Here is a 13962-nt window from a genome sequence, read left to right on the forward strand (position 1 = left end):
GCACCAGCAGCAACCTTCCATCCAAAATTAAAATCATGGTTGAGAACATGTCTGAATTGTCCTACAATAACCTACTTGCTGGTGTAGAGGAGATCAATGTGCAAGATCTGGGAGAAGGCTGTGTGCATACTCAAAGACTACTGGAAAGTTTTTCAGAGTTCTTTTTCAAGCGGACCAGTAATACTGGTCTTTTACAGTACAGACATACCAGCATCAGAGACATGTTTGCAGCATTACACTGTGCATGGACAATATGTAACTCCGAGGGAATCCTTGAATGTTTAGATGCATGGACCTGGGGGAATATCCCAGAAAGACAAAGCAGAACACACATTCTGCTCCAAAGTACAAATATGAATCAAAATATTGTTTTTGATAATTTTCAAAATTTCTTCATGGGTTTTTTTATGTATTCCAATATGGATAGTCTGTACACTAGTGGAAGGAATCTCCAGAGAGTGCCATATTTAGAAATGTACTTTGAAGTGTGGATTAAGAAAGAACCTTCTTCTGCAAAACTACTCAACCTTTTCCATTGCATCTATGAGCTCCAAGAGAATAGTCTTACTGGACACTTATCCAGTATGTTCACATCAGTGAATTTGTTTAACACTTCGCTAAATGCTCTGGATATCAGAGCTATGCACTATAGCTTGGAGAAGTCAAAGTTAGAAGAACTCAACCTAACAATGTGTGATCTTAGGAATGAACATTTAAACCAATTGCAGACCGTCATAAGGAATTCTACATATGTAAAGTAAGTAGAGAATCTTTAAATCCTGATGAACAACTATCAAATATAGCAAATATTATCGGATGTAAACTTCTTAACTCCTTAATTATATTCTTCATTGCTTAATGCCTATCTGACTTTTTCCCAAGGAAATACCAAGGTTACCAAGCTAAAGATGTAAAAATGTAAAATGTCCTCATATTCCAGAATTGCTACTATTATGTTAGTATAATTTGATGAACTGTGCTTTAATTCACAGCTCTATATATATAGACCACTCATAGAGTTGTGAAGAGCATCAGATCATAAACATATAAAATTGCATCTCTTACATTCCTATTGTCTCTGGGATTGAAGGCGTTGCCATAGCATTGAATTTTAAAAGAAGCAATATTGTTCACAATGTTATTCAACTGTTTAATCTTTAATAACCCAAACATATATACTTGTTTATGTAATAGTCATAACAGTAAACCCAAAATAATTTGAAGACTTCATTTCACATTTTATGAAATGTTTAAGGGCAGATATTTTTATATGAGATTTGTTTACATCAATAGATCGATTGAATTTATTTTGTTCCATATATTGTTCCATATTGTTTGTCTACCACCTGCCACCATGACTCCCGGCAATCCAGATTAAACAAAATCACACTTCAGAAAACAGAGGTAATGCGGCTGAAGAGGGGGAAGGTTGTTTGTGTTAACCCCTTAAGGACACAGCTTCAGATGCTTGTCTTACGCTTAATGGCACAAGCAATTTTTGCATTTTCTTGCTGGTTGCGTTCAACTGCAATTTGCATCTCTCTCGTTTATTGCACCGACAGGGGCGGACTGAGAACCCTCAAGGGCCCCAAATCAAGGGCCCCCTTACAGGCCCCACCCATACTCCACAGCAAGCGCCACCCATGTCCCGCCTCCATGCACCGCCTCCAGCCACACCCTACACAATCTTTAGACACAAGGAACAAAAGTGCAATAATCCCTTCAAGGCCCCAGTAGAGACTACAATTGAGGGCTAATGGGCCATGGAAGGGGGTCTTTCTAGCAGAGGCTATCTCAGTGTCCTTTAGAGAGTGTGTTAGAAAGAATCCCCTCCAGGCCCTATTAGAGACTACAATGGAGTCTAATAGGCTTGGAAGGGGGGTCTTTCTAACAGAGGCCATCTCAGTGTCCCTGCTGGAAACAGTCGCCTCCAGGCCCCAGTAGAGACTACAATTGAGGGCTAATGGGCCATGGAGGGGGGGAGCATTCTAGCAGAGGCTATCTCAGTGTCCTTTAGAGAGTGTGTTAGAAAGAATTTCCTCCAGGTCCCATTAGAGACTACAATGGAGTCTAATGGGGCCTGGAGGGGGGTCTCTCCAACACTCTGGTTCCTATTCACAATATAGCAACACAACATAGCTCGCTGATACCTAGGCCAAGTTGGCTCCTCTTACCTTAGTTAATGTTGCTGGCTGGCAGTCTGTGGGCTTGCTGAAAGGCTGTGGGCTTACTGGCTGCGGCTGGCAGGCTGTGGGCTTGCTGGCAGGCTGTGGGCTTGCTGGCTACTGCCGGCAGGCTGTGGGCTTGCTGGCTGCGGCTGGCAGGCTGTTGGCTTGCTGGCTGCGGCAGGCAGGCTGTGGCTTGCTGGCTGTGGCTTGCTGGCTGGCAGGCTGTGGCTTGCTGGCTGCGGTTGGCAGGCTGTGTGCTTGCTGGCTGTAAGCCTAACTGGTGGCCTGTGGGCTGGCTGGCTGGCCTGTGGGCTGGCTGGCTTGCTGGCTACTGGGGCACTTGTAGATTATTTAAAGAAATAATCCATGCACAATAACCACTACTGCTCTGTGTAGTCTTTATGGTGCCAGGAGGGCCGGGCCCGCCTCCCAGAGTAAGTAGTCAAACCGTTTAAGAACAGTTTGACAACTTACCTGGGGTCTGCTGGGATATGAGGCTGTAGTAGGGTATAGGAGCAGTGGTGCAATGTGTAAGGAGTGCAGTGTGTGTGAAAGGTTCAGTGTGTGTGAGGGGGTGTAGTGTGTGAATGTGTAGGGTGTGTGGGGCAATGTGTGTATGAGGGGGCTGTGTATGTGTGTGGCAATGTTAGTATGGGGGGCTGTGTGTGTATGGGTGGGCAGTGTATGTGTGTAAATGTGTGTGAGGCAATGTGTGTAAATGTGTATGGTGTGTGGGGGCAGTGTGTTTATGGGGCTAGAGTTCACTCTCATCACTGCGACCCCCAGGAATCCCTGGTGGTCACAGTGTTGAGAGTGAACTCTAGCCCTCCCTCCCTGTTTTTACCCCCCCTCTCTGTTTTACCCCCTCCCTCCCTCTCTATTTTTACCCCCCTCTCTATTTTTACCCCCCTCTCTGTTTTTACCCCCCCCCTCTCTGTTTTTACCCCCCTCCCTCTCTGTTTTTACCCCCCTCTCTCTCTGTTTTTACCCCCCCTCTCTCTGTTTTTACCCCCTCTCCCTCTCTCTCTGTTTTTACCCCCCTCCCACTCTCTGTTTTTACCCCTCCCTCCCTGTTTTTACCCCTCCCTTCCTCTCTATTTTTACCCCCTCCTTCTCTGTTTTACCCCCCTCCCTCTGTTTTTACCCCCCTCCCTCTCTGTTTTTACCCCCTCTCTCTCTTTTTTTTTACCCCCCTCTCTCTCTGTTTTTACCCCCTCCCTCTCTCTGTTTTTACCCCCTCCCTCTCTCTCTGTTTTTACCCCCTCCCTCTGTTTTTACCCCCCCTCCCTCTCTGTTTTTACCCCCCTCCCTCTCTGTTTTTACCCCCCCCTCCCTCTCTCTCTATTTTTACCCCCCTCCCTCTCTCTGTTTTTACCTCCTCCCGTCTCTCTCTGTTTTTACCCCCCTCCCTCTGTTTTTACCCCCCTCCCTCTCTGTTTTTACCCCCCCTCCCTGTTTTTACCCCCCCTACTCTCTCTGTTTTTACCCCCCCCCTCCCTCCCTCTCGGTTTTTACCCCCTCCCTCCCTCTCGGTTTTTACCCCCCTCCCTCCCTCTCTCTCTCTCTGTTTTTACCCCTCCCTCTCGGTTTTTACCCCCCTCCCTCCCTCTCTCTCTCTCTGTTTTTACCCCTCCCTCTCTGTTTTTACCCCCTCCCCTGTAGCGTGGCCGAGCTGCTCTGCAGTCCGCGGTGCTCGGCCGGAGTGATAGGAAGGTGCACACTGAGTGTGCAACTTCCTATCACTCCGGCCGGGCACCGCGGACTGCAGAGCAGCTCGGCCACGCTACAGGGGAGCTGAGAAGCTGCAGCCGCCTGAGGCTCTAAAGAGAGCGCTCAGGCGGCTGCAGCATTTAAAGGGGCGGCCGGGCCCCCTGATGGCGGGCCCCCCTCCCGGCCGGGCCCTCGGACCATGTCCGAAGTGCCCGACCGGTCAGTCCGCCCCTGTGCACCGACACATATTATATACTGTTTTTTAAAGGACAGAAAGGGCTTTGATTTCATGTAACATACCATTTCTTAAAGAACACATCCAGGCTATTTCAAAAGGCATATTTTGAACCTTAGCGTGGGATAATTTTTCCGCTAGCTTGTACCAAGTGTAGTGGTAATAAGCATTTTTTCTGCCTTTTTGACACACAAAGTGTATATTTTGCAAACCTTATGTGTACTACCACTGTATAATACTTCATATGTTGCTCAGCTATGTCGGCTGAGTACAGCAATACCCCCGTATGTACCTTTGCCAGGTATATGTGGATGTTGCAGGGGCACATTTGAGACACAGCCAGTTTTTTCCTAACTTAAGTTTTACGCTGTGTCCATGTTCCATTTTGGAGTAGATTAGCTGGCTGGTTATTCAAACTTCCCCACAAACACATACTATTTATTAAAGAATACACCACGGGGTAATTCAAAAGGCATATTGTAAACCTTAGCATGGGATAATTTTCTCGCTAGTATGTTCCAAGTGTAGTGGTAATGAGCATTTTTTTATGTATTTTTTAACTTTGTAAAACTTTTTTAACTTTGTAAAACTTGTTTTTAAACTTTTTTTACTTATTAAATGTTTTACACTTTAACTTTTTTGACACTTTAAAATTTTTTTCTAAACTTTTCTTTTACCTTTAACCCCTAACTAGCAGTAAGCAGCACTAACCGTAAATTCCCCACGTTCCCATAACTCCCACCCACCCCAGCTAGCAAAATATATAATTAAACATTTTTTAGATTAATTAAATAAATTGAAACCCCTAGGGTTAAAAAATAAATAAAAATGAATCCTCCTCAGGGGTTAAAAGAAATTAGATCACAGTATAATACTGTGATCTGTATTTTGATCACTGTAGGCAGTGATCAACTGGCAGGGAAGGGGTTAATTTTTATTTAGACTGGGTAAAGGGGGTGGTATTTTTTTTTTTTTTTACTTAAACGTTACTAAAACATATTTTTTTTAAATTTCTAAAACTTTTTAAAGCTTATTTTAAAACTTTTTTTAATGTTAACCCCTAGTTAGCCTAAAACCAAATCCCCCAATTCCCCACTAATTTCCACCCATCCCAGCTAGCTAAATATATAATTTTTAAATTAATTAATAAAATAAATTTAACCCCTGAGTTAAAAAAAAAATCAGATGACCGTAAAATGTAGTGCCTGCCCTGTAGTCAGTGATCAATTGGCAGGGAAGGGGTTAATTTTATTAAAGCAGGGGAAAGGAGGGGGGATTTAACATTAATTTTTGAAAAATAAATTTTACAGGGAGAAGAGGATCAGCACTGATCCGTCTCCCTGCGCTTGACAGTGAACACGGAAGCGCAGGGAGGCGGATTGTGAGTCCCTGCAGCACATGTGCTCGCTCTGACAGCCTGTCAGAGCGATCACTGCTGCAGGGGCAGCGCGACCCGGTGCTCCCGGTCTGCCGGGTGAGCGTTAACCCCGCAATCGCCGCGATCAGGGGTTAACTTTAGTAAATGACAGAAATTTTCCGTCAATGGTCCTTAACTGAAGCACAAGGTTGACGGGAAGGGGTTAAAACATTTTCTTAAAAAACAAAACAAAGAAAAAAACAAACAAACAAGAAACAAAAAAGACTAAAACACTCCCCCCCCCCAACAAATGGTAATAGTGTCAATAGGTTTGTTTTGTTTGTTTTTATCACTCTATGAGCTGTAGTTGTTATGGTATGAAGACAGACCATTTGAAAGGAACACTTCAAACATCATTACCACTGCACCCTGATGTAGGGGTTATGCTGCCATGATTGCTCTGGCACTTTCCCACCGCAAGTAGTCAAACCATTTAAGAATGGGTTGGCAACTTACCTGGGTCTTAATGTGCACCAGCTGTAGCCTCCCCTGCTATGGAAGGTCCTACAAGGAGCTTCTGTTAGCTTCACTGAGCTCATCTCTGCCATGCAGAACCAGGTTATTAGCTAAGAGCATCAGATGAATCAGCCAATAAGGGCAGCCTTGCATGGCTAGGCTTAGCGCTGGGGCCGGTACTTCTCGCAGCACTGTAATTGGTGATGGGTGTCTAGCAGGTAAGTTGTCAAACAGTACTTAAACAGTGTTTTGATTTTTATCATTCACATCTATTGATAGCATATCAAAGTTCAATACATGGAAAACATTGCCTATATAGGCTTCTGATAGAGAAGAATAGTGATTTCGTACACATGACTGGAAAATAAGAAAAGAAAAAAGCTAAAAATAACACGAGAATGTGAATCATTAGTATACACATAGACACAATTGGTCAATTAAGAATATAGTAATAGTAATCCCTATATGTACCTTGACAAGGGACTTGTTTACAAGCAGCTAGAGGAGGAATAGGGAGAGTAAAAAGTGGCAAACATATAGAAACATAGAAACATAGAAACATAGAATGTGACGGCAGATAAGAACCATTCGGCCCATCTAGTCTGCCCAGTTTTCTAAATACTTTCATTAGTCCCTGGCCTTATCTTATAGTTAGGATAGCCTTATGCCTATCCCACGCATGCTTAAACTCCTTTACTGTGTTAACCTCTACCACTTCAGCTGGAAGGCTATTCCATGCATCCACTACCCTCTCAGTAAAGTAATACTTCCTGATATTATTTTTAAACCTTTGTCCCTCTAATTTAAGACTATGTCCTCTTGTTGTGGTAGTTTTTCTTCTTTTAAATATAGTCTCCTTTACTGTGTTGATTCCCTTTATGTATTTAAATGTTTCTATCATATCCCCCCTGTCTCGTCTTTCCTCCATGCTATACATGTTAAGATCCTTTAACCTTTCCTTTAACCTTTCCTGGTAAGAGTCACACGTTGAGGACAACATATAAACAAATGTGCCTTTTGGCACCATAACTGCCACTGCAGGTTGCAGTAGTTATGGTGCTTGGTGTGTTTGTTTAAGAAGTTATAATTACATTTTATATGTAACTAAAGATATAATACATCATTGTATCAATATATGACGTCATGCCATTTAGATTACTTGCATAGTGCTGATTGCTATAAGTAATAAAAGCTATGTTTTGTTTCTCAGTTTAAGCTCGAACATGTTGACAAAGGAATCAGGGCTAATACTGAGAAGTATTCTTGAACATTCAGGCTGTGAGATAAAGGAACTTTTGTAAGTAATTTATTTTTTAGTTTTTTTTACATTGTCGTTGATTTTAGTAGCTATACTTTAGCCCACAACAGCACTGTGATATCATGCCAGAAGAGATTTGGTTTGCATCACAATACAAAATGAAAGGGACACTAAAGGGAGTACCTAAAATACTACAGCTTAATATAGTGGTCATGGTGCTGGGATATTGTACCTGGAGACTGACAGATTTAGGCATGTCCGTTTCTCCTTGTTGCAGCTCCTCTCCAACCCCAAGAGATCATTACTAGTAATGATCACAGGGGAGCTGCGGTGAGAGAAGAAATGGGAGACAAGGCCAATGTGCATTAGTTGCAGTGCTGCACCCTAACAACTTTTCATTGAAAAACATTGAAATTAATACTTCTATTTGAGAACCCATCACTTCTATCTGGAGTTAGCACTCAAAATGAATTTGGAAGAATAACCTCCCAGCTGTCTGTTTGCAGTCAGGAGGATGCATCCAAGGAGCTTTATAAAAAGTACAAATTTCTCTTAAATTTGGCACTTTTATAAAGTGAGAAAGAAGGGACACTGTGATAACCCGTAAAGCACTTGATGTACAGTATGAATTATGTTACATTCATTTATATCATGGTCTACATGTATGTATATCTTAATAAATTATTCTAAGCTAAATCTGAGCTCAAATAGATTTTTAGTTAGGCTAATGGTCTCTTCTTTACTAAGCTATTTCTGTTTCCTTCATTAACTCTGAGATCTATACCCCACTATGTGTATAATACCTTTGTTTTTTAATACTGATTTTGAGTTCAATAGGGGGTGTCTGCAAGGTCATACTCTATAATTCATACGACCGTGTTCCCTGATGCATTGCCAACATTATGGCTGTAAGAGCATTATGGTAGATGTAGTCCACAACATCAACAGTGATTAAGGTTCCTTACCGATGGGCATCCCAGCTTATTTGCTCCATCAAATAAGCAATTAAAACCAAGGGGCATTTATAAACTATATATATCATTTTGCATTTATTTTTATTAATGTAATAATAGTCCTTTGTTGCATATAATTATCCTCAACAGTAAGACCATTTTGAAATAACTTTCAAAGAATTACATGAGGGATATTTATTACATATTTAGACAAGATAAGAAGATATCGATAGTAAAGGCAGACATCTATATCAATAGGTTTACAACTTGGATTTCTTGTATGTAATTAATAGTATTAGTAATAAGTTATGTTTTACTTTTTTTCCCTACCACCTTATTTTTCAAGTTGTTTTTAAGGGAGTTAATGATAACATTTACTATTGCTCACTTTTTATTTTCTACTCTTTAGCCTGGCAGTCAATAAACTGGGACCATCAGGTGTTAATAACCTCTGGCAAGCGCTTGAAACAAACACGTCAGTGGAGATATTAAATGTATGTGACAATGAATTACAAGATAAAGGAACAGAAAACATGGTGTCCAGTTTATGTGCAAACAAAACACTGAAAAAACTCATGTGAGTATTTTACCTTCTTCCAAACGTTTGATAGAAAGGCAAAGTGTGAGATTGCAGCACATCCCTGTGTTGTATCAAATATGATTATTGCAGAGTCCCTTCCCAGAGTCCAGAGTAGTACTTTGATTTGCTAGGTAGTGTAAATAACTGCACTGCTACTGAATTCAGTAATGCTTGAAAGTTAGTTTAAAGATCTATGCAATTTACTATTAAGGCTGGCAGATTGGTGTCCAGACAGGGCTGGACTGGAGATACAAAGCAGCCCTGGAAAAAAAATGAATGCAAGCCCTATGTAGGCATGTCATACAAACTTAGTACATACAAACTCTGACACAAACAGAAGCTAACTACAGACAAGCTCACTGACACACACATGTTCACTACAGACAAGCTCACTATCACAGAATATGCTGCTCATTAAAGACAAGCTTACTGTCACACACATGCTCACTGACACACACAAGCTCACTTACAGACAAGCTCACTGACACACACAAGCTCACTTACAGACAAGCTCACTGACACACACAAGCTCACTTACACGCACATGCTAACTGACACACACATGCTCACTAAAGAATAGTTCACCGACACACACATGCTTTCTACAATAAAGCTCATTGACACAAACATGCTCACTACTGACAAGCTTACTGTCACACAGCATGCTCACTACGAAAAGCTCACTGACATACATGCTCCATACAGAAAATCTTACTGTCACACAACATGAGGAATCTCCCATGGACCTCAATACTTTACTTTCGCGCATGCACGCTTAGGTGCCAGGAGTTGAAGAGGAGCAGAGCAACAAGATGGCGGCACCCGTGAGGGACAGGTATAGATAAGTAATCGCTCTTATCTCTTAAATGCCCCCCCCCCCTCATGGCCACCGGACCAACAGTGGCGATGTTATTGTTTGTGGACTTTGAAAATTTGTCAAAGTCCCTTGGTGGTAACAGTGCCGCTTTAAGGGAAATAGCAGCTGCAAGCCTGTAAACAGCAATGCTGTGCAACTATTTGCAGGTATAATTAATCTAAAAAAATTAAAATAAAAAACACAATGTTAAGGTCTGTGAGACTTTAGCATGTAGTGAGTAGACTTATGCACAAATAGAAGATTCAGTTTGTCTGATTTTTTTTGTACGAATAAAACAAATCGATTTGGTTCATCTGAATTTTGTTTGCAAACGAAATCTGGACAAACTAAATTAACTTTTAACCCCTTAAGGACACATGACGTGTCTGACACGTCATGATTCCCTTTTATTCCAGAAGTTTGGTCCTTAAGGGGTTAAAGGACCGCTAAATAGGGTTACCATTTCCACCATGTTTTATTGGGACACATATCACGTCTACCTTACATACCTGTCTCTTGCTCTCTCCTTGCTCTCTCCTAAAGGGCAGCACTCTACTCTCTCCTCCAGCTCTGCTTCACTCCCACCTTATTTGATTGCTATTTTCTGTCCTAATGTGTCTTATACCCCACCTCCTTTAGACTGTAAGCTCGTTTGAACAGGGTCCTCTTCAACCTATCGTTCCTGTAAGTTTTCTTGTAATTGTTCTATTTATAGTTAAATCCCCCTCTGATAATATTTTAAAGCTCTACTGAATCTGCTGGTGCTATATAAATGGCGATAATAATAATAATAATACATAGTGATGGGCAGCACATGAAAAAGGTTGCCCCGAAGTATGTAGCACTCAGAAGAAAGTGTATAAGATTAAGTAACTAGGCAATGAAGAATCCTGCAGCATATGCATTATACATACTACAGGGCAACTCTTTTCATGTGTTTTCATAAATATGACAACATTAAATGTGTCTGTGATCCTTGTTTGAAGTTAGTACGGTCCTCTAGGGTAAACAACATGCACAGTCCTTTGGTTTTTACATAATCCAGGCACTTTATTGGTAAATCCACACAGGAGACAGCAACACAACTTGTTAAATAGCAACACTCCGCACTCCAGCGCTCAGTCGCCTTGACTGCTCTCCTTCTGCACTCCCAGTGCTCAGTCACCTTAAATCTTGACTCTCTCACAGGAGAGAACAGCGTCTCTCCTACCTGCTTCCAGTGAGGAAGCCAGCAATCCCCCTTTACCTGCCTAGTAGGGAGGGGTTTATTCCCACTGCTGCAGCTGATTACCTGCAGCTGAGCAGTGGGTTGGAGCCAGTCTAAAACCCTGGCCTGGACCTTATTTCTCCCACTTGTATATAAACTGAGGAGTCCAAATGCTCCACCCCAGGGACCCATAACTAAACATTAGTTTGTGTTGCATACAACACATACTCCCCCTGGGTTAAATGCCCTATGCCTCTCTGCCTTCACTTTATCACAGTGTCCTAAAAAACATGTTGGATCTTGTAACCCTAACACTAAAAGCACCGGTGTTCTTGTGATTTTATCTCTTCAATGTAACATATTGAATTTTCTAGAAACAGTTATATTTGCAATGAATGAATAAATACACCTCTAGTGGCTGCCTTTCTTACAGCCAATAGAGGCACTTCCACCTTCAGAACTTAGGCAGACATGGCTCTTCAATAACATGCCGCTGTAGGATTTGATTGGAGGAGTGCTGTGTTTTTGAACGCATGTGTATCTTGCCCCGGTGTTTCTCTATGAGAAGCATTGGATTGGACAATATTGAGGAATATTCAACAGGCATGCTTACAAAGGTTGAGGCGGAGCGGCGGCTGCAGCAGACATGTATTGGTACTGGAAACAAGATAGGTAAAATAAATTAAACTTCAATTTGACATCAGCAATAAGAGGTGTACAGAGATCAGAACAACAGAAGGGAACTTAAAGAGACAATATAGTCATTAAAACAACATTAACTTAATGAAGCAGTTTTAGAGTATAGATCATGCCCCTGCAGTCTCACTGCTCAATTCTCTGTCATTTATGAGTTAAATCACTTTGTTTATACAGCCCTAGTTACACTTCCCTGTATGTGACTTACATAGCCTTCCTAAACACTTCTTTTAAAGAGAGATCAAATGTTTAAACTGACTTTATTGCACAGTTTGGTTAATTTAAAAAAATATTATCTTCTGCTTTGTTAATAACCTTCTATATCCTCCAGGAACCTCCGGTGTGTGATTAAAGTTCAGCTTACAGAGCAGGAGATAGAAACTTCTAAAGCAAGTTTACATTTGATGAGTCACAGCCAGGGGAGTTGTGGTTAGATTTGCAGAAACAGATACAAAACTGATTTAACGTCTAAATGGCAGAGAACTGAATATTGCGACTGCAGGGGTTTGCTCTTTTATACCAAAACTACTTCATTAAGCTACAGTTGTTTTGTTGTCAATAGTGGCCCTTTAAAGTCCTGACAAAAGGAATCTTACTTTTGGCACTATAGGTTCTCTTTATTCTCTCTCACCCATCGAACGTGGGTTTATAAACGGAAGCAGCAAGGAGCAGAGCTCCCCATTCTTCCAATTCCCTGCCCCCTGTGTCCCCCTAAACCAATATAGTGGGTGAGTGGTTAAAATTGAAATGTTTGCATGGCTAGTTCCCTTCTTATGTCAAACCGCATAGCTCATAAGCTAACAATGCAAATATTTTAATTTTAACCCCTCAGCTGTGGCATCAGGTGAGGGGGAATGGAAGGATGTAAACCCCCAAATCCCAGAGGCCACAGGATTGGCGAAAGGAAGCAGCTGGAATCATTGCTCCTGCCATTTCTAAATTAAATATACTAACTACAAGGAGGAAGCCAATAGCTCCCTCCTTGCAATTAGATAATCTATAAATGTTGATTGAATGAATGAACGAATGAATTGAATGGACACATTTTCATCCAACAAGAAGTTAGCTTTTTATTTATTTTGTTACAAATACAACTCGCTTATTTGCGATTTTCCCGAATGGGTGAATTGCCCGAAATTCATATGAATTCACTTTCATCTGAAAATGAATGCACTAATGTACGAAGTCTAGTAGTTAGAGAGAGACAATCAATTTTATCACACTCAAAAAGCAGATTGTCTCTTTCTAAAAAGAAATAACAAAAAAAAAAAATGAAATAAATAGGTTCTCACAAGACTGCCCCCCAAAATAGGAGAGTGGTGTCATTCTTTCTCTGTACTATAGGCTCTGGGATAGAAAACATTATTTATATAACAGGGCTTATGAAATGTACTTGAGATCTACAAGACACACATCCATCTAATATATATAAAGATTTACTTCCTACTTCTGTTTCTCATTGTCCTTTCTGTTTCAGACTGTGCATGAACAACTTTAATGGTATTGGAATGAAAAACATTAAGGAATTAATGCAGAAGAGAAGAGATCTTAAGGTTGTGATTAAAATAACTGAAGATGACGAATTCTTTAAGTATGTGAAAGGCCAAGTTGACAGTTTAAAATCTGATGGCTGGAAAAAATATCAAAAGTATTGGGTTCATCACCTTCTCAAAATTGTGCAGCAAGATCTCCGTCATGTGGATCACAGTAAAGATGTGACTTTATTAAAACGCTCAATCAGAGATATTATTCAGTCAATGAAACATGCAGAACAGAAGCAAGTCTGTATGTCATAGACATTTTGGGGATTTGATAACACAATGAATTATCTATTTAACTACTTACCTAATATGGGTGTGAAGTAGAGTATATTCCTAATGTGTTCCCTCTGAGCGTCAAGGTTCCAATAACATGTTTTGATTTATGTATTGGATAATGAAGTCTGCATAAGGAAAATCCTGAATGATATTTCCATGCACACTGAAGGGCAGTGGTGGCTGGACCACAGATAAGTTAACTCTACTGAATTTAAATCCAAAAACTATCATTCATGATATATCCATGTCCCCAGATTGGCAGTCTCAACAATTTAAATAGTTAGAGATTACTATTTATTAATAGTGGCAAAAAAAAAAAAAAAAAAAAATAGCTTTGGTGAGGAAATCTCAAGTTCAATATTTACTAAATATTCCATAGATAGGAATCTAGATAGGTATTCATAATTAAATGTTAAAATGTAACTCAGGCCTATCTATTCACCAAAATCCTCATTTGATATAACATTAGACAAATGTTATTAGTATATAGCTACAAGATATTATTTCAATGGGACATAATATGTGATTTAATTTTACACCCTTGATTGTATTATTTACGTATATTATTTATTAATAGGTGGATGGCCTTTATAAATATCATTATAGTGT

General features: G+C 40.6%; 1 protein-coding gene across 1 annotated transcript; it reads left to right on the forward strand.

The window, feature by feature from the left end:
* Positions 1 to 420: 420 nt before the first annotated feature.
* LOC134601058 (nucleotide-binding oligomerization domain-containing protein 1-like) lies at positions 421 to 13527 on the forward strand. The gene is made up of 4 exons (XM_063445475.1): positions 421 to 757; positions 7197 to 7283; positions 8607 to 8774; positions 13014 to 13527. The coding sequence occupies exons 1-4, from the start codon at positions 474 to 476 to the stop codon at positions 13330 to 13332; spliced, it is 858 nt and encodes a 285-aa protein (XP_063301545.1). The 5' UTR covers positions 421 to 473; the 3' UTR covers positions 13333 to 13527.
* The last annotated feature ends 435 nt before the right edge of the window (positions 13528 to 13962 follow it).

Source organism: Pelobates fuscus, chromosome 3 (genome assembly GCF_036172605.1).
Source record: "Pelobates fuscus isolate aPelFus1 chromosome 3, aPelFus1.pri, whole genome shotgun sequence".
In the NCBI taxonomy this organism is placed as follows: domain Eukaryota; kingdom Metazoa; phylum Chordata; class Amphibia; order Anura; family Pelobatidae; genus Pelobates; species Pelobates fuscus.

Excerpts from the sequence above, each read along its gene's own strand:
- LOC134601058 (XM_063445475.1), top strand. The coding sequence starts at position 474 with ATGTACTTTGAAGTGTGGATTAAGAAAGAACCTTCTTCTGCAAAACTA. Across the intron at positions 758-7,196 it reads AGGAATTCTACATATGTAAA|TTTAAGCTCGAACATGTTGA; the intron begins GTAAGTAGAGAA and ends TTTGTTTCTCAG. Across the intron at positions 8,775-13,013 it reads AAAACACTGAAAAAACTCAT|ACTGTGCATGAACAACTTTA; the intron begins GTGAGTATTTTA and ends TTTCTGTTTCAG.